Genomic DNA, 21,491 nt, shown 5'->3' with positions numbered 1-21,491 from the left:
ACCCATGAATCAGAATATAATGTATCCAGAAGTTGATTAGTGAATCTATTCTTAGACGATACAATGCATGTGCGCAGGATTCCATCTCATCAATAAGTCAATGTAGCACATGGTCGAGTGGAACCTAAAAATACAATGCCCTCCCACCACACCATTCAGCACTGATGCAAGGAATGAGGCTGGATGGAAACACCAACCAGAAAAAGTGGACATTTAAAATGTTACTTGTGATATTACAATTTCAACACAATCAAGAGTGATGGCATTTCCATTACCAGACAAACCAGACTACGCAAACAAACAGCAACTTCGAAACTGGAAATGTAAGAACACCACATCGCAGGAACAGATCCAGTCTTCACACAAGTTCATAAAACGCTGAATATGTCAAGTCCTCGCATTGACACTCCACACATTTACCACCAAACCGGAGCACCTGAAGGACACATCAGTATAAAAAAGTGAAAACTTTATTTGTTAAAAGTTGGAAATCTTACCATTCTTAAAATGATGTCCAATGAAATTGTGATTAAACTACGGTATTTAAAAAAATCATGACCCAAACCAAGGTGTGCAATATTAATTCACAAGTGGTAGGTCCCTATACCTTTCAGGGACGTATAAAAAAACCCTTCATATTTGGGGCATGAAAAGTTTGAGGTTGACCAATGCGTTTAAGGACATGGGCCTGCCCAAGTATCAGGTTGGATGGCGTAAAGATGAGGGGGTACACATCTCAGATAAAAACCCTGCGGAATTTTAAGGAAATCTTTTTTTGCAGATACTTTGAAATAAATAATAAACCGTCAGTGCCAACAGGCAACACTTTTAACAGGAAAAGCACCAACTCGTCATACGTGACATCATTCCCAACAATGCACTTCTGGATCAAACCTTCGGATCTGACATCGTGTCTTAGCCCAGTTTTAAGATATTTCAGATCAATCCCAAAATGGGAGACATCTCCATTAAAGACCGAACCTCACAATAATAATATCCAGGGCCTACATTGGCTCCTCCCACCCTCAACCAGTATATATACAAGGACTGTTTTCTTGGAATTTCTCTTACTTGATACAGCTATCGTGCTGTGACGGTTCCACCTGAAGACGGAAGCTTGTGTTGCCTCCGAAACGTCGTGATTTTTCTTTTATTTATTTTTTACCTACGTGAATTTACCGAAAAAAACCTACGAATATGAATCCTTGCAGTAACGAAAGCTTCAAATCTATAACTTATAAGCATAGTCAAACGTTGCCAGACGAATTTAAATTGCAGGGAGATATATAGTGACATGCAGTTCAAGCCGAAGACCACGTGCAAAAAAATGGCAAAAGAACGTTTCAACGTTGCATCTGCCCGAAAGCAGATTTCTTGGTTGGTTGAGGCTGATGTATGAGGTGCAGAGATTGTTTACAAACAGCTTGACTTTATTTAACCAACACTTAATAGCATCGAAAACATTTGGAAATACGTACAATGAAAAGTATTAATATGGCTGAAACGTTTACAAAATTCACACTTGTGTTGTTTTGTTTGTACAATGTGAAGTGTTCCCCCCCCCGCCCCTCTTTCTTCAGAAGCATGACCCTAATATTAAATACGTGCACAGGTGGCCCTACAACATCGCCGGGAATTGCGAGTCATAATAACAATAAAAACACACTTCGCTTTTTCTTCTTTATCCGATAAACATATTTCAAAAACACAAAAGTAAATATCACAGGTCACGGACAGGTACACAAATACAAAAAAAACTGAAAGTCAAAGGCCGATCCAAAGCACTGGGAATTCGGAGGGTAAAAAAGATGGGGGCGATCATTTAATCCATTACAAATGTCACGTTAACCCGTGATGTTGTGTAATAATAATCCTCTATTAGTCTGTATAAGGATAACATTAAAACCAACTTAATATTACACGAAGAAAAACACTTTTCTCCAAGTTTGGTAAACACGCTCACATAGGCAATGTAATGTGACCGACCCATTGCCACAATTTGAACCTAAACATCACTGCAGGATTCAATAAACAGAATAGTGATAAAGACGGTGACTGTTTATTCGTTGATGTCCTACACTTAAAACCAAGTAAGCCCCAAAAGACCAACAAGAAGTAAAGCATGTCTATATATAGGTAGAGCGGCGAGGTTAGTAGCACGCTCGCTAAAATCCCAACGACCAGAGTTCGATTCCAGCTCATGACCAAGATCAGTGGCGAATATCGGAATCAGTCTCGGGCCTCGTTTTGGTCGACTTGGCCTCGAATGAGTAACTGGTGCAGTGTGTAAACATCAGTACTGGGGAGACAAATGCAGATGTGGTGCTGGCCACCCACCCCATCGTGCAAATAATAAAATAATAATAGTTTTTCACCTGAAGACGATTGCTTGTGTTGTGATCGAAACGTCGTGATTGTTATATTTTTTCTATCTACGTGACTTTACCGAAAGACCCAAAGAGTATTAACACGTAGGCTTTCAAAATAAACAAAAGTCACATACACCACGTCTTCTGAACCAAAAGGAATTGTTGGGACAGCTGGATATCACAACAAAGTATCCAGGGCGATTAGTGGAGGACTGAAATGAAAATAATGGACTAAAGAGTTGAGCAAGATGGAGTACTTTTGGAAAATTAAATTGAATAATGGAAAAACACCAGACCACAAACATCCCCAACAAGAAAATTATCAGAGCATTTACCTGCCGTCACCAATGGGCGATGGGAAAATGCTCAGTGGAAGCGCGTTTGCCACTTGTTGCAAAGATTTGCAGTTCAAATCCAGCGAGCCACCCCCGGGAATACTGCCGGGGCATTAACCATAAAATGCGTCGTCCGTTTCATTACCGATGTGAAAGATCCCGTGACCTTATTTGAAGAAGAGTATGCTATAATGTCATGATCCAAATTTTTTAATTGTTCACAAAAATCAGATCATTACCTACCTCGTTGGTAAAGCAATGCATTAACTGAATAACTGAGGCATTCCTGGGTAAACAAGCATCGTAATAAAAAATAATAGATGGACTCAGAATACAGAACAGACAGAGAAACACGTGATCAGAGAACAGATGCAAGTTAGAGAAATCATATTGACCTGTTCAGAACAGTTAAGTTTCGCTTGGGCAGGACACATAGCTAGACATGATGACACCAGAAGAATGAGACTGGTGGCAGAATTGCAGCCAAATGAAGGACCATGTCTGAGAGAGCAACCAGTAAACAGGAGCAAAAAAGTTAAGCAGGAGCGAGACTGTAAACGTCACAGGACGGTGAAGGCGATGTGGTGAAGCCTTTGTGCCGTAGTGGCTAGACCATAATTAAATCACAATGGTGCGCGCACAACCAACTTGTAAGCAGCTTTTCCTGTTTTCCACCAGCTTTACTGCCGCACAATTCCAAAAAGTTCCCAAAGAAGCAGGGTTAGCAAAAATGTCATATTTGTATGCAGCTAAGTCATGTAGTAAGTATATTGAGGTTTAACACCAGGAGCTAAACAATTTTAACTCACATTGCGAGGGAGATATCGTTATGTGCCCTTTTGGAAAAATACAACTACCCCGCACGGAAGAGGCTGATCTCACCTGTGCTAATCTAGACGTATTACTTACTGTTAGCAATGCTGCAAAGTCCGAACCCGAGGCTATTATAATTGCGAAACACTTTTGGAATTGTGGCTAATATTTACCCATAATTTGAAAACGTTTTTACAAGCGTTGCACCAGACACCATATAGAACTTCTGCTGCTTTTTATCATAACGGGTCCAAATTGAAGGCTCTGGAAGCACCCTACACAGATATATTAAGGTTGAAACCCCTGATGTGTGCCTGGACCCGTGATTATGGCCGCATGAAACACCCACCATGCTTGGCGAACCGTATGAAATAAGGGTGTCAACGCATTGTGGATTAAACTGGAAATTAATGATAAAAACACCACCCTCATTCACTTGCCACGACGTGTTTAATCAGCTTATCTCGTATATTAAAAAAAAAGATGTTTGGTTCTCATGCCCCTAGGAATAATATCAAGGATCGACTCTGGTGCGCTGTAAACATCAAAATGGAAAAGCAAACAAAAATGTAAACAAATCCATACCTATTCATGCGGGTTAGGGTGGGCCAAACTGTTCATCGTGGATCACAATAACCAACCACACACTTTCCATATTCTTAGGTTTTTTCGGTAAAGTCACGTAGATAAAACATTAAAATTAATAAAAGTAAAATAAAATAAGAATCACGACGTTTCGGAGGCAACACAAGCTTCCGTCTTCTGGATTTATTTTACTTTTATTAATTTTAATGTTTTACCTACGTGACTTTACCGAAAAAACCTAAGAATACGAATCCTTGCAGTCACGAAAGCTTCAAATCTAAAAACACACACTTTCCATTACCGTAAACCCTAACCATTCCTTGGCACACGCCCTACACCCCTGACACTAACAACACACACCATTGCCCAACACCCATTTATTTACTTTTTGTTTGCAATTCTCTTTTTTGTGTTTATCGCAGAACTTTCAGTAGAGCCTGTTAGTTTACCACTCAGCTGTGCTTGGTACGAATGCTGCGCATGAACGCTCAGCTCACGCCTCCCTATTAAGGGGGCCGCTCCCTGCAAGGACAACTTCATCCCCGCCTGCGCCTCTCCTCGCGTCGCCACCATTTTTCACTGCCGCTACAAACCGCCGCTTGTCAGCCCCATGGCCGTCAGCCTGGGGGAGCGGGCAAGTTGCCCTCACTGAGGCGCCTGCTCTACAGCGACCTGCTGCGTCTCGCCAGCCTGCTGGATAAACACCTGCTGCTCCGGTCCTGATGGGAGGATCACCTGCTGGATCTGGTATAGCTGTGGACACACAGCAAGCACAAGGCGGGGGGGCAGGGGGGGGGATGAAAATAAATCATTAAGCTCACTTGTCATTATTGGAGGCTCATCTGCCTATGATAATGATGCTAGGCTTGTCCGTGGTCCCACTACCCTGTTGCGGCTGCCACTGCCCCATTAAAGGTTCATCTGTTCTGACTGTACTACAGTAGGAAGTCTCATGGCCTTAGGCTGGGCACCCCCGTTCAGCCTACAACTTTCAGACGATTCTCTTGCACGATACTGCGCATCTCCCACGAGGAAATGAAGTTGGGTTTGAGGAAATGAAGTTGGATTTTAGGAAACGGCAAGCGATGATGAGCCTGTGTTGGCTTTCAATCACATTCTTCGTGATGACCCCTTGACATAAAAACATGCATAAACTTAATCCTGGCATCATGAGAAAATAAAATAGTATCAATTGTCCTTAGACCCGTTATTATTTAGAACAGTATGCTTCAAGAAAAACAATGGAATTTGGATTCAAATGCTCGCTCCTTTTTGGCCACGTTATGCATTTTTTTTGGTAAAATTATATTTTTCAATTGTGCCATTTCACTGTGATAAGTTAAAATATTTCTTCATGGCACTCACATCTTTACTGGACATTTGTGCAAAAATAGTAGCTTCATAGCTCACCAGATTCCTCCAGCCTAAATAAAGATTCTGATTCACATAAATAAGTGCATAACACCAGTCTAAGCCTACTGCCTCCAAGCTGATAATCACAAAACTACTTCACAGGACTCAATTGCCTCTTACCCACACCTCATGACATATCAGTCACATGGCAACCAAAAGCAATGTAACCCTCCCTCTGACGAAATTAATTGAGTCATTATTTATTTAAAATCATTTTATTTGTACCATCTCATTGACAATGTCCATCTCATATGTACCATCTTGTTTGCATTGTCTGTCCCGTCTCATTCCTATCGTCTTGCGTGTACCATCTCGTGTGTAGTGTCTAGCTCTCATTTTGTGCCACATGCCTAAAAATGTACATTTTTCATGTCTATAAATAATTCTTACAAGCACGACTTCATGCACACGAGCATTAACCAATTTTAATGGATGAATCACTAACAATAGCCACCACTCAGCCACCTAAAACAACTACTTAATAACGGTAGCCTTAACACGATGAAGCAGCCAAAGCACAGGCCGTTATTTTTCCGTCCACCTCACCTGCTGTTGGCCTGTGGGCGTAGTGATGGCCTGCACCTGTCCCTGCACCATCTGGCCCCCACTCATCGGCTGTGCCAGGCGGATGTACTGCAGCTGGCCCGTATTGAGCTGGACGGGGATGTGCTGGATCTCGCCGGTGTTGGTGATGATCTGCTGCATGACCTGCATGGTCTGGCCAGTCGTGGCTGTAGTGGTGGTGCCAGCTTGGCACACGGTGCCTGTTTGAACCTGCCCGCCGGTGCCCACTTGACCCTGGTGCGATGAGACGATCTGAAGCTGCTGACCGTCTGCAACTTGCACCGTCACCGGAGTGCTCTGCAAGTTGGAGTGACGGGGACAAAAGTTGGAGTCCATCTTTGCAGTAGACTCGACGAGTGGCTGTTGTCTTGGAATAAGATATATTATAAAGGTTCACTTTGTTCACTGTATTTTAAAGAAAAAGTTGAGGTGCGACTTATACTCCAGTAGGTGTGCGACAAGATTTGTAGAACTTTATTTTCTTTTTGTTTTTGGGTAAGGCCACAACAGTTATGCCAAAATTATTGGCATTAACTCTTTATACCACGTGACAAGATTGTCTAATTTACAAACATATTGTATGTGCTGTTAATAATGATGACAAAAATGTGTATTTAATTTGATACTATGATGAACTCGGGATCACACAGTCTGGGTATGTGTACAATAATTATTCGGTTTTATTTTTATTTACATGGATGGCAAGGGGCCAGTTGTATTACAGTGCCATATGGGTAAGGATTTAAGAAGTTGGTAAAACTGCGTGGGGTTGGCATTACCACTACATTGACCAAACCCACAGTTATATGTTTTAATGCGGAAAAGGGTGGGTCAGGCACATGGTCCCTAGGTATTTAACGATGGTTCAAGTAGTGCGAGAGATAAAATACAACCAGGAAGGAAATCCCCTACTTCGTCTAACCAATTAGGGATGAATGACATTCGTGAGAAGTTTCTTATTTTGTAATGTGGTTGTTTTTGATAATTTACATTTGTTTGTGTTTGCACCGATTTCTATTCGCTTGATTCCAGTACTTTATTAGATTACTTTTTTATCATTGTGGTAAACCAAATCATTTTAGCGAATGAGACCATCCTGGTCTCTCGAGTTCTCACCTGGTTCAACAAATAAAAACTCAAACCATTACCGTTTTGCATTCTACTCAATTTACACGAGTAATCAAGTTCCACGTCAATTATCTTCACGTGTGTAAAAGTACCACATTGTTGCCATCAGCTTAAATGTTGCGTGAAAAACAACACCGTTTACTCAGGGAAGCATGTCTCCCCTTGTTCACATTCGTTTCGATTTGATAAACGACCGTTAATGGAAGCTGAAATGTAACCGCACTTCTGCATGGAGTACACATTCATGGAATTCTTTTGAAGACGTAACTTACGCTGATGGTGGCAGCCTGTGCCTGTGTAACCGCCTGGATTGACTGCAGCTGCGCACCGCCTTGAACAACCTACACCAAACACCAACCATCAAACATTATGTAGTCTTTTGTCAATCCATTGCTGGATGAAGACCGCCCCACACCGTTGTCGGCCATGGGGGTTGTTTGACCATACTTCACCACACTCGTTAGTGTGGGTTGGTGAAGGGAGGGCCCACGACCAATTCAAACTCTGGTAGCCGGGGTTCATAGCGCAGTGCGCTAACCACTGCACAATGCTCACCCCCGCACCCTCCAAAAGCGACATTTACAGTAAAAATGTAACCATCAACCAAATAAGTAATTCTTATCTTGCAAATAAGTCACCGTGCTCTATGTCCCAGGCAGACAAGTTTGAATCATAAAAAAATACTTGTCATTTTCAGGCACTCTCCTGACATGTACAGAACATATTAAACTTGCAGTGTTGTTGTTGTGTTTTAAAGACAATTACATCATGAGAGCAGCTGTAAGCAAATTTAAGTCTCAACTTGATAAACTTCAAACTAATGTCGGACAGTCCAGGAAGCACAACCTAGATTGCACAGCAACAGCCGTTTATGTACAACACATGAATTTGAAATCGAGTCTTAACACACAAGTCAACATATGCACTTAGAATGAAAACAGCAGTGCTCATCGATTAGAAATAAACTCAATATTTTCATGTACACCTTTTCATTAAATAAAGATTTTCATTCCAATTACCTGTACGTAAGTGAACTGTGTGTAAATGTAACAGTTCGCATAGACACTCTAATTTACTCAATTAACGATTAAAGAAAATGTAAGTGCTCATTTTGAAACTCTTTAAAAAAAAAAAAATCAAGCCGTAAAAGACACCATGCCACCCAAGTGACCATTACCTGTCCCTGGGGCTGCTGTGCGATGATGATGTTAGGTTGTATGGCTTGCTGACCCCCTGCCGTCTGTTGCTGCCCTCCCTGCTGCGCCCCCTGCTGCCCGGCAGTGGGCTGCTGCGCCAGCGTGAAGTAGTACTGCACCTGCTCGGGCGCCATCACCGCTTGCCTCACCTCCTCCTTAGCAGAGCACGGGATGTGCAGACACCACGCACGCACCGAAAACACACAAAGCCACGGACACGTGCACACGCACGCCATGGACACGCCAGAGACACAGCATGCACATACCACACGTCACATAACCCCACCACACGATATGTAGATGACACATTTGGACATAAAACGGGCACAAAAACACACACACGTACCAAAAGATACACAGTAAAACACCTTGCTTAATATTTTTCCTTTTGACTATCAAAATAGAAGATAATAAACAGTCAAAAACACACTTCACCTGATGAGACTGCGATTGCTGATATACAACAGCATTTGTTTGCAGCCTAGCAGTAAAGGGGAACCTATCGAGCAACAGCTTTACTATAAAACACCATAGCAAAAAAATCTTACATCTACAATGGATTATCCAGGTGAAAGATAATTAGAAAAAAAATCCGTCTTTATTTAGTTTTTTTTTTACTCTGTTCTAAATTTCAGTGGTTCGTCTCGCGACAAGGAGTGGCGTCTGCAACTGCGTAACATAACTCAAAAGGGTATGTTGAAACGTTTAAGGATATCTGGCAGCAAAAACTTTTCACCACTCATTAATCCTTCCCAGAAACATCGTGTACGTAAACTTACTATGGGGGGGAGGGGGGAAACAAATGTGAAGATACAAAAATGCATTACCACTGAAGGTGTATACAAATTTGAATCCTAGTTATTTAAAAAAAGCCATCAGAGCAAAGACTCCATGAAATAAACTTTGTAATTTGTGTACAACTTTTCAAATTCGCACGAAGGTCGGCAACACGTCCACTCCTAAAAGCAACTTCACGTGTTACCGCCGACCATGGAGACGCATTTTAATAGGCAAAAAATTAACCCGTAAAAACGTTTTTCACTATAAATCCTTTATATGCGTGGCGGCTAGAGTCCTCTCGTCCTCTGGCTTGAGATGGCTGCCACCTATGGGTCAGATGATTGTCTGCCACAATTAAGCAATTGGTAATTAAATATTTAAAAAAATTTCCCTAAACAGTGTAAAATTTGGGAAAAATTTTTTTCACGAAAATTATTTGTCACGCACAACGAGCCTGTGTGCAAAATGTCAGCTCGATTGGATCACGGGAAGTGGGTTAAAAAACGACCGAAAGATTTGCACAGTCCTAAGAAGCACGCAAGCAAGTGAATTTAATATAAAGGATTTAAAAATGGGGACAATTTTATGCAGACAGCTCAAAGAATTCAAATGGGGGGGGGGGGGGGGGGGAACCAACATGGGGGAGCTGGGATCGGAGGAGGTATGTCCGAGCCAGCTGGTGTCAACACCCCCCCTCTCAGTGTGCTTCCATCTCACAGCTGAGAGTGAAGGATGTTTACACCACCTGAAACTCGGGATGTCTTCGCACGTAAGGTTACAATCCAAAGCCCCCAAATTGTTTAGCCATGTATTCTCTGCTTTCAGCTTTCTCACACAAGAGACCAAGAATGTAACCCAGAGTCCAGTGTCATTGATTAGGGTTAGGGCTGTGTTCTCCGTTGTTTCACGTGGTAATGAGCCGAGGACACGTTGAGTGAAGCACAGGAGCAGGAGACAGACGCAAACATCCGACTAAAAGCACTTGTTAAAGCACGGGCTTCCAGTCGAGGATGTTTACAGATGTACACACTGCCAGTTCTTGTCCAACGTCGGTGTGTACTGTATACATTCTAGATGCACACAAATTACTTATGGTTACATAATCACACAGAGTGCTTTTGGCAATAAGTGGCATTATCACACTTAAGGAGCCCTCCTGAAATAGTAGTTTCATCGAGGCTCTGGATAATTAAATGACAATGTTTTTATTTATTAAACCATGCCTCGTAAATTTCATAGTTGGTTGGCCTTCCCCTGGAAACCCAAGTTTATACGATATTAATATTGATAATACAATTGCCTGCTTGGATAATTAGAACATTATTTGTTTGGCGATCCTTAATATAGACTCCTACTGCAGAGTCTGCAGTGATTGCAAGATTTAAGTGTCCGAGACACCAATTCAATAAACTGAATGTCATGTTGCCATTAATTGCACGGGGCAAAAATATCGTGTTTACTTTCCTTTCCAACTAATCTGTTCGCAAAAATCATTTGAAATTACTCATCATTGGCAATAAAACAGGGGTCAAAGTTTCACCTTTTGCACCGTTTATACATAAAAAGAAAACCCCCAACACACGCCCTCATACACCTTTACGCGATTTTGAACAGCTGTTTAGCGATGGAAAAGAAAATACGCAAAAGGGACCTGACACAAAAGACGACAAAAAAAACCCTCGCACACATTTGTTTGGTTGCTGGACTACGGAGAGCGAGTGGCAGTAGCTGCAGCTGGGTAGCGTGCTGACGTGAACACCTAACTGAAAGCCTTTACCTACGTCACAGCTTCCAGTTGAGATGTTTACATCACCCTCGCACTACCAAAAATGGGAGCTTCATCGGCACCTGTAAATCAAGGGTAAACCTAAAACCATTCAAACCATTTTGCTACGGTTTTCTGAGAATTTTTGCATACAAGCAATGCAGCAAATTGCCACTCAAATGTGAACCAGTGGTGTTTATGCTCAGGAACTAGTCGGTTATTATTACTCTGTGCTGAAAAACAAGCACTTGTACGCACCATGACAAGCAAGTCCTTAATGGACTGAAAGGTCTACTGTGTGGGATGCAACGACTCACATTGTTTCCATTGTCTGATCGACTCAGCGGGACACAATTAGTGTTGGGGCACACATCAGAGGATGCGAATTTAATTAGGTGGTGTGCTTCCGTTGCATTACCTGTCTCTTGGCCGGCTTCAACTCGTCTCGAGGCACAATGTCAATGAGAAAGTCAAACTGATCAAACTTGCTTATTGCCATGGCAATGTCGTTCCTCTGCGAAACACAACACAACAAAATGGAATTATTCAACAGCAGGCCAGCTTATAGAGACGTGAATAAAAGTTTGTTTAACCGTTTACGAGGGAAGCTCCAAAAACAGAATACAAAACATGCGGAATTAATAATCACAATTAAAGTCATTGGTCACACAAAGGTGGGATACCAAAATAAGAAATCGTTGCCAAAGGCCCTCCCCCCCCATTGCATCTCACCTGCAGGGTCCGCCGCTTATTGTCCTCCGTGTGGATCCAGGCGCGGAGGGAAAGCTCGCTGATAAATATTTGCGCCGCCTTGGCGAACAGCACCGGCGCCTCAGCGCTAATCATCTGTGCACCACACACACACACACACATGGGTCCGGAGAGCCATTGCTACTGCATAGGTAAAAAACGCCACTTTGTTCTGTGGCTAAATTCACGTCAAGTGTGGCTTATGCTACTCATTTATGGAACCCATTAATTTATTTTGCATGTGAATTAGTAACCCATTTGTTCAGGAGTTTATTGACTATAAAATTGTGTAGGTCATGGCAGATTGGGGAAAAAATGTATCCATCCAACACCGATATATTAGTTCAGCACGTAAGCCTTTCGCCACCAATATTATCATAAAGATGTTTATGGGTTAGATCGTATAAATATAAATGTCATTAACCCACCATCACCAACACAGTCAATTAGTAAGGTTTGTCACAAACTAAACGTGCCAATTAGTTAACCACTTCAGCCCACTGGTGTGTTGGAGAATAAATCCACAACATTTACAATTTGAGTACGACATTTCACTGGTAATTACATCCAGAATTGAGATACATATTTAAGCTGGACTCCAGTCAAACTTGTGATCGGCACTCACCTTCACATCTTCATCCATTTTCATTATTTTCTTAATTCGTGCCAATGGCAGCTCCTGGATCTTGAAATCATTCTGCAAAACATCGGTACCTAAAATCAGTAAATTCAGCAGCGTTTCCCCATGTATTTTTGTGCCCATTTCGGGAACAATATTATAGCGTGCATGTAACTTCCAGGGTGGAATGAGCGAGCCCCGGGAACACGAGGATCCACGCGAAGCGACAGTCACCCCAGGTCACGTAACATGGGGTTCCACAGCAGGGCTAACAGCCCCACACACACACATAACAATCGTGAAAGTGCACTAGATCTGTCAATTAAGACTATCAATGGGGAATAGCATTGGCATGCATGGCAATGTGGAGAAATTATACATAATGCTGGGTTACTGCATTCCTGGTTGGGGGTTGACCGAGCTCATCACCCTATTGGGAGGGGGTCGATAAAACAAGCACCACTGTGGGAAGTCAACAGTTGTCCCATGGATGGACTTGCCCCCCACATAGCAATGGGGGATTTTCACAAGTGGTTCACGGCTGTCAGGCTCATTTAAGCAGGAAATCAATTTATAAAATGCACAAGATGTCTGTTGTTTTGCCTTCTTCTGCAAAACCAGTCAAATATACAAATAATGAACATAAACATGGAGCGACAATGAGCCTAAGTTCTATTTCCCTAAGACCCAAAATTACAAAAACATTAAAATGTATGTCTAAAAATTCAAACAATGATTAAAAAAGGCATAGCAATATAAATGTAACATGTTAAAACTTTGGTGGGCTCCACTTTTCCTTTATGTGAACTACGTATGTGGACATGTTTCCACGATGCTGTGCCACTGACCTTTTAACCTCATGAATATGAAGGCAGGCACGTCACTCATGAATATTAATTAGAGTGAAGTGGTGCAGGCACAGGAAGTCAGTGCCGACAAGCTACGGTGGCCCACGAAGCTCAAAGGCAAAACCATTTCTTGTTAGTATCATCAAAACAGCAGCCCATTACTGCACTATCAGCTTCCTGGAAGCAAACAGCACATTTGGTTTGTTTAAAAAAAAAACTATTAACTTGCCACTGCAGTTTATGCGATAAGCCGAGAATTTTTCTGTGGAGGGGTCTTCTTTACAGTTCACTACCACCATCTGGTGAGAACGCAATGTACCAGAAGAAACATTTATTGGCACATTAGCCATGTTACCTTTGATCTTATTTCTAATACGGTTAGTTGAGCAAATTGTAAATAATTATGACATGGGAAACGGTCATTTTAACAGACCTTCGAAATGTAGCATTTCATGTACAAGCAATGAAATTTTTGTTTCAGTTAAAAACATAACACTAAAGTGTTTACCTTCACAATACATCTGCAGTCCAAAGTAAGAGGCTGGAATGCCTTCTGAAAATAATAATTTCCCAAGAAATATGTTTCTTAGAGAAACTGGAAGTATGGCAAAACACACTTCTGTATCTGCCGACTGAATCTCTATGGCCGACGTAACTTTACAGAAATAGACACTCGTAGTATTTTACACACCAGATTAAAACAGCAAATCCATAATTAGGACTCAAATGTCGGTGAAGATGAACGTAATCAAGATGGCATTAAGGAGTAAGTACCTATCATTAGTCTCTTCAATTCCATTAAAAGCATATGCATTGCAAAGGGTAAGCAAGATTACTTTTCTGAAAGTCTGTTGGGAGTTTGTGGGATAACCATCTGACAACATTCACAACGTGTACACAATATCAATGCAAACCGGGATCTTAATAAAAGCAACTTAAAAAACAAACAGCTCTCATATTGTAGCAGCACCATGGCTGCAATGTCCCACACTGTCTGGCAAAAGTTTAAAAACCATGGAGAAATACGACTTGATTTAGGGACTGTCAGGAGTGTGCTGTTAACACCACATTAGTATCACTCCCATGTATTTTATCACTGCAGTGAAAACTGTCATTTTCAACAATTTTTAACTCGCAAACAATGCTTCAAACCCATGTCGGAACAGCTTGGAACATGCAGCTAAAGTTCCCGTCTACAAGATAAACGATCTTTTTGTCATTAGAGTTGCATCTTCCTTTATCCTCCCACACACGTGCCATGGTTTCATGGCCGCAGCCAAGCGGGGGGTCCGTAGGAGGTCGGTGCCGAAATCTAGTTTGTGGTGGATGTCATCGCAATCTCAACAATTCCACCTCTTTGGCGCGGCTCACAGTGTTCATGGTTCGGATCTCTTCCATGACGCGCGGCCAGAAGTTCTGCAGGAGGAGGTGGGCGTCGGTGCCGCTGCCTCCGCCGCCGACCTGCCCTCCTCCGGGGCTGTACGCCGCGTCCGACGAATTGGACATCTCGCCTCACTGAGGCGCACACACACGTACACACAAACCAAGGCCATTGTCATAAGCTGATGAAAAACAACACAACATTTGAATAAAAAATACGAATGGGGGGGAAGCGAACCGAGCTGCCACACAGTAATTATTTTCTTCAGATGGGGGGGGGGGGGGGGGCTTCGTCGGGTGTGACATTCATTTACAGAAACAAAAACCGCTAAATCACAGTTCAGGAGCCTCTGGCTCCGATAACTTAATGTGAATTCACCAAAACCGATCCCCTCCGCTTGCTGCCTTTACTTGCATTGACCTTGGAATTTTCCGCAGAAACGATCGCGGTGAGTAAAGATGGCGAAGTACCCGTATTTTGTTTTAAAATATGTGAAGCAACCGTTAGCCGAAACAAGAAAATACAGGTAAGGTTCACCCCGTCACCTCCAACCCAACCGGAAAAACTGCATACTTGCGTCACAGTACCATATCGCACAATAGTGCACTTCGTTAGGAACATGGCTCAGAGGAATAGGAAAAAAAGCACACAAATTCGTCCACTAAAAACTTTAATCTCACGAAAACTAAAAATCACAAGCAATGCATGTGCATATTCAAGGACGCAGGCCAAGTTCACTCTGTGTATTAATGCATCGCTTGCAGTGGCAGGTACGAAATACTATACACGGTGCCTTGCCTTGTTGATACGGTTTATTAATTTTGAAGGTGACACTTGCAGACTCAAACCTATTAGGCGATGCTTCCAACAGCCTTTTGGCGGAATACACGCATGCCACCATTGACTTTGCTTCTCATATACGTGTACAGTAAATGAAAAAAAAAACCCAGTCCAAGGTGAATCTGTCCATTAAACTATGAGGGTAGAAGGGCAAATACCTTGGCAGGGACTCAACCCATACAATCACCTTGAACAAATCGACCACAAAACGCCAGGATAATTTTATGTGACCCTCCGCTGTTTTAATGCTGGTGGTTAGTAGCGGTTTGAAGTGCAATGGAGCAGTGCTCGGCTTAAAAATGCTAAATTGTGACCGAGTGTCTACAGAACCAGCGCGTTGCCAAGCCTGTGCCACAGAACACTAAACATCCCACAACACAAGTGTGCGTGACTCGCAAAGTGGGCCCCCCCCCCTTCAAACACACCAATCGTGCCGCCTAACCGCCCCCCCCCCCCCCCATTAATAATCCACCAGTCTTTGCCATTTATGCTTTCCAAAAAGCAATGCTACAGAATTTACAATTTTTTAGGTATAAGCTGCATTTTTTCTCAGTACTACAAATAAGACCGATACCTCTTCAACCACTGCAAAGACAAAATCTATCGCAGACACAATATATGGGTGGCCTAACCATATTCTTCACCGTCTCTTCCTAAAAACTAGCCCCCCACCCCCCCCCTCGACTAGAATCTGAACCATGTAACGCATTTTTTTGGCCCGTCAGCTGTTTCTTTTTGTTCCAGTGGCTCAGCTAAGTTCTTGCGACCACCACTAGCCGCGCATGTGTGTGTGTGACCTTCAGTGGACACGGCGTAAAAAATAAACGACACATACAGTAGGAGAGATGCCCCCCCCCCACAACCAGCTCGCCCCACGGCCCCGGCCACCGCTCACCAACACCGCATCCTGCCCCGCTCTTCCTCGTTTCCAGCACTCGTTCCTGCTACACACATTTACCGCTGCGGTGTTTTTTTTTTTGGTCAAAAAGAACGTTTCGTAGAAACAAGGGTGTAAAAAGATACAAAAAAAACCCACCAACACACGCCACCGTCGACGCTGTTATACAAACGTTTGCACCGCCGTCTCTTACGCTAACAAAATCGTGTCTGTCGTGTGGTGTCCTTGGTTCATTGTACGACAATATCCGCCTTCTTGCTAGTTAGTGGAGCGAGTGGATCGTCAACTCACTCTGAATAAAGCTTATAAATGAATACACAAAAACACAATGCTCATGAATATAAAATATGTACATAAAAGGAGTGCTGTACAATTTAAATAGGGGGGGGGGAAGCACGAAAGCTACCTCCTTTTAAAGAAAAGATCCAAGGCAAATATAAAATAACTGCATCTGTACTGCATCCCAGGTCAAACATGCGCACACACATACCGTGGCACGAGCAATCCACGTATTCCAACAGCACATGATCGTAACGGACATTAGTACTAAAAATCAATGCACGTACAATATTCGAGCGCACAAACACACCGTGTGATAAAAAGCTGCAGCGCACAACGCAGGACCCCCGCCGACCGACAAACCCCGCGGCCCAGAGAGAGAGAGGCACCGATCCACCCACCGCACTCACCGCCAAAAAGCCGCTCCCCTAAAGCCATGGTTCTCCCCCCAAAACACCGCCGCTGTGGCTGAGGTCTCCCCCTTGCACCGTCCCCTTGCCCACTGATGCTAGTGCCATGCGGTGCCGGGAAGGGGGAGGAGGTTTCCATTTGATTCTTTATTTTATTACGTCGAATAACACCGCCCCCATCCCACAAACCCAGCCAAAGCCCAACCCAGTACAGCCCCCCGCCATATTAATTCCGGGTTTTTTTTTGTGTGTGTGCCTGCCTTGCCTTTGGTTTGACCTTATTCTAGCGTCCAGTTACGGCAGGGATAAGCTGGGCAGCCAATGAAAATACAGGCAGGCTTCTGTGTGTGTGTGTGCGCACTCTACGTGGATACATACACACAGCACGCACTGGTCACACGACTTATCACACGCACGCCGGTGCTATCCAACCACATACTCGCTGTTCACAAGCACTTCAAGCAAGACATAGTCACGTAGACGGCATCAAGCACACGAACGCACACGATGTAAGGCAGACCAACACGATCAACCAAAGCAAAACCAAATGGTGTTGTCGCACGTGCCAATGCTGTATATGTTTTGGCACACCAACAACACTTGATGTTACACATACATTGGGTCATCCATACCAAAATAAGACAATGACCAAGGCATTCGGTAGGCCAACAATGACTGTGCCTTTAACATAGCCACCGGCAGAGGCTGATAACATAGGAACACCAGATCTGTGACGAACCAGTCAAACAACTAGAATTTGGCTGGAGTCAATCTAAAAGTGGGAGAGACGCCACCACCAATGTCAGTGACTTACAAAAGGTTGTCCATCTCTGAAATGACTTTTTGATGTTTAACACTCGGCCACTGGTACATCTTAGCTTAAATACTGACGCACAAAAACTCGGAGAGTTTGGAAACTCAGCATGGGCAGTCTCATTCACAAAACTGCTCACCCATTGTCTTCATTGCATAACAATAATTATTTCCCCCCTCCCCCTGCTGCTCATTTCCTTTTTTCATATTCATGTTCACTGTACTAAGCACATAGCTCCTTATCCCTAATCCTATTTATACCTCAAAGTGTATACGCACAGTACAATATTAAGAGGATAACAATGCCATTGCCCACAGTATTATAGTCCACGCAGTGTTGTATTACTGCTAAACAGTATCACGCTTAGTCGACTCCTGGCTGTGTGCGTGTTGTCAGCGAGCACATGGCCAAAGGCCAACTCTGAACTGCATCGGTGTCAAGATGCACGGCTTACGTTTGGGTCTCATTGACCAGCTTACTCATTGCGATAAAGCGTGGAGTGGTTTCTACAATGGAGAAGGGGGGGGTTGTTAAGGATTCCTTAAGGCTACTTACCAAAAAGGCCGTCTCCACCCTCAAACCCAACAAACGTGTGGGAAGTCGGGTCGGACGGCACTTCATTGACACAATGCACTATTATTGTTACAAGACAGTACTAACTGCTAGGGCAAGTTTCCTATTGAATAAAAGGCGGATCTGGGTCCGAAATAAGATGTTTCTATTAACCCTGGGTTCACACCCATGTTGAAATAATGTTGAATGTAAACAGCCGTGATGAGTACACACCGAAGGAGGCTTACACCTGGGCGTGTACTGTAATATTCAAGGACGCACACCGCAATTTGCGTGTAATGTATGTGTACATCTATGTTCAATCTTGTACATACACAATACTCGATGGTGTATAAATGTGTGGGTACAATGGGTAGTATATTCACATTATCTCAAGTGTAGATATATATACAGGTGTGGATGGGTGCCACGCATATTCGGGATGCACATAAATCAGTTTAATACAGTATTCGTGAATGCAGATATAAACGTGCAGATATTTTACATAGAGAACACGTAAACTACACACGTGTACCGAATAGATATTCCCATACGTTTAAACAGTATGTCTCAATATATATTAAACTTACCTAGAGGACAAAACATTAGGGCATTGGACCGCCAGTGACAGATAAGCAAACATTAACTTATCACAAAAACCATTAACGCCGCAACTATCTTGCAACTACAATAATAGTTTGACGTTAGGGGAAATTGCCCTTCTATCGAGCCAACGAACACAATGGCTGTATGACAACATTCTAGATTTAAAGATTTCGTGACTGCAAGCATCTATTTGGTTCTTTCGTTAAAGTAATTTCTCCCACTTGAGTAAACATTTCTAGCTGCGATTTCACACCTGATGATGATTGCTTATGTTGCAATCGAAACGTCGTGATTGAATTCACTTTTATTTATTTTTTCATTCTATTTTTCTCTTATTTTTATTTTATTTTTTACCTACGTGACTTTACCGAAAGAACCAAGGAGTACGTACGTATGACAACAGTTTGAGATCGCAATTAAGAAAACTGACGATTTGCATTTTTTGGGACCCGATCTCTCCCAAATAAAAAAAAAATCTGCACTCTCCTTCCTTAACATTTCCCAGTACAAGTACGTGTGTTGCCATCCGCAAATTGTGTACAACCGCATCATCTATAGTGTTTATCGGGTGGTTAACGCACTCCGCTATTCCCGGCCACGGCTCACATCAGGGGCGATATCTACACCGGTTATTGGGTTTCCTCTTCACCAACCCACACCGACTCAGTGTGGTGAAATTATATTTTAAAAAAACCCCACGTCTGACACGGAATGGGGAGGGATTCATCTAACAGTGGATTAATAAATGCACAGTACATTTCCATGGCTACATACGTGTGTGCTTGTGCACCCAACAGCGACGTGAAAGACATTAAATACAATGCCTGTGTACATGTTGTACCTAAACAATAATTTACAACCCCTTTGCAAAGCCACTTCTGGATGAAATCACTCCATTCTGGGTGGTGGTAGTTTGTTCGACCATACTTCACCACGCTGGTCAGTGTTGGTTATAACCTTTGAAATCATCAACTACAATACACATGGCACAGAGGACTTGCGTTACGCAATACTGCACTGTACGGCCCAAGTGGTTTCCCGCGCAATCGGGCCACGGTACTCATCAGATCGACGCCTCCCGTGGAAATTCCACGTTCTCACGGCCAGAACAAGTACACATCAGATGACAAATCACCAGCCATGGCCAATCCACTGCTGGATAAAGGCCTCGTCCCCTCGCCCGCCACGCAAAGCCACATCACGATCGTGTGGCCGTCATTAAACCTCACAAGCAATCTGCAAACGAATTCATTTCATCTCTAGATTTGAAGCTTTCGTGACTGCAAGGATTCACACTCTTAGGTTTAATCGGTAAAGTCACGTAGGTGAATTCAGCTGTGCCGGTCCCACCTGAAGACGGTGACTTGAGTCGTGATTTAATCGATTTATTTGCATTTATTGTTATTTATTTATACGATTTTATTTTTTACTTACGTGACTTTACCGAAAAAACCTACGAGTATGAATTCATTTAATCTCTACCATCTTCCCCGGTAAGTCGTCTAAGATGACAGTGTTGGATGAGCACGTGCCACAGACTGAAGGAACCACCCCCATAAGATCTGCGCGCCGTACACCGCAAACACAACACTTGTGTCACAACACTTGTGTATGTGTGTGTACAATACAGGGTGATAGTTGTCTAAATGTGTTATCAAAGCATCGTATCCCAGCCACGGCTATCATCAGTGGCGTGGCCTGGAACCTCCACAAACCTCCCCATCATCAACAGGACACTAAAGCAGCATTTACCGGCGTAAAGTACCGCGTAGTCAAAGCGTGCTCAAGGTCGGTAAACTATACACGTACGTACAAAGACACGGCGGCGATAATAATTATAACAAATAGATTTGTAACTTTAAACATTTCCCGCAGAACAAACAAACAAACGCCGGGTTACAAAGCATCAGCCACGGTGCACCAGCCGCGTGCGTGCGAATCACACTTTCATCAGCAATGTTACGTTTCATATAAAGCCGACGAATGTAAATAAACATGTAAATAAACGCAATTCTTAGTGACAGAACTTAACTCGGGGTGCTTCTGACCTGAGTACTCGGGTCGCAGACCGCGGTGTTCCTACGCGGCCCCAGGCCAACGCAAACGGGATAGTGCGCGCACAAATTTCGGTCCGAACGCGTTTAAATCCCTCGATTTTAAAGAAATGTGAAGCGCCAGTTGTTAAATTAGAGGCGAAGTCGAACGGAATTGGTTAAAAAGGAGGTAAAAGTTGCTTGTGGTGGTGGGCAAGGCGGGGAGAGTTTGAACGGAGCCGAGAGACGCGTCGCCATTAGACGACGCCGACCAATCCGCGCGCTAAACAATAATACCTCAAATTAAACTACTTTGCGTTATTTGGATTTTTAACGAAACGTCGCACACGCCAGTCGATCGGCTGATATTTCTTATTGATTTTTACTCTATCCGACGGATTTTTTCCCGAGACACTGCGACCCTTTTACGGCGGAGATTTAATCGTAGACTCCTCTTTATTTTCCGCAATTTATATTAACCGCGGCACGACGAGAGCCAAGATGGCGGACTGC

General features: G+C 43.2%; 1 protein-coding gene across 9 annotated transcripts; it reads right to left on the bottom strand.

Annotated features, from left to right (window-relative positions):
* Positions 1-4,668: 4,668 nt before the first annotated feature.
* Positions 4,669-21,491, bottom strand: NFYC (nuclear transcription factor Y subunit gamma). 9 transcript variants are annotated; one of them, XM_078613168.1, is made up of 9 exons: positions 20,994-21,491; positions 14,519-14,680; positions 12,324-12,395; positions 11,681-11,794; positions 11,367-11,462; positions 8,385-8,558; positions 7,480-7,548; positions 6,062-6,376; positions 4,669-4,855 (listed from the first exon to the last, which is right to left on the bottom strand). In XM_078613168.1, exons 2-9 carry the CDS (start codon positions 14,669-14,671, stop codon positions 4,748-4,750), a joined length of 1,101 nt encoding a protein of 366 aa, XP_078469294.1. In that variant the 5' UTR covers positions 14,672-14,680; positions 20,994-21,491; the 3' UTR covers positions 4,669-4,747. The 9 variants fall into 9 exon arrangements, with proteins under 9 accessions (XP_078469294.1, XP_078469297.1, XP_078469298.1 ...); XM_078613171.1 differs by having other exon boundaries at positions 14,537-14,680; XM_078613172.1 differs by lacking the exon at positions 20,994-21,491 and adding an exon at positions 16,974-17,130 and having other exon boundaries at positions 14,537-14,680.

This window comes from Lampetra planeri, chromosome 2 (genome assembly GCF_965212315.1).
Source record: "Lampetra planeri chromosome 2, kcLamPlan1.2.h2, whole genome shotgun sequence".
Taxonomy (NCBI): Eukaryota; Metazoa; Chordata; class Hyperoartia; order Petromyzontiformes; family Petromyzontidae; genus Lampetra; species Lampetra planeri.
The sequence above is the reverse complement of the archived record's forward strand: the minus strand, read 5'-3'. Positions and strand labels throughout refer to the sequence as shown.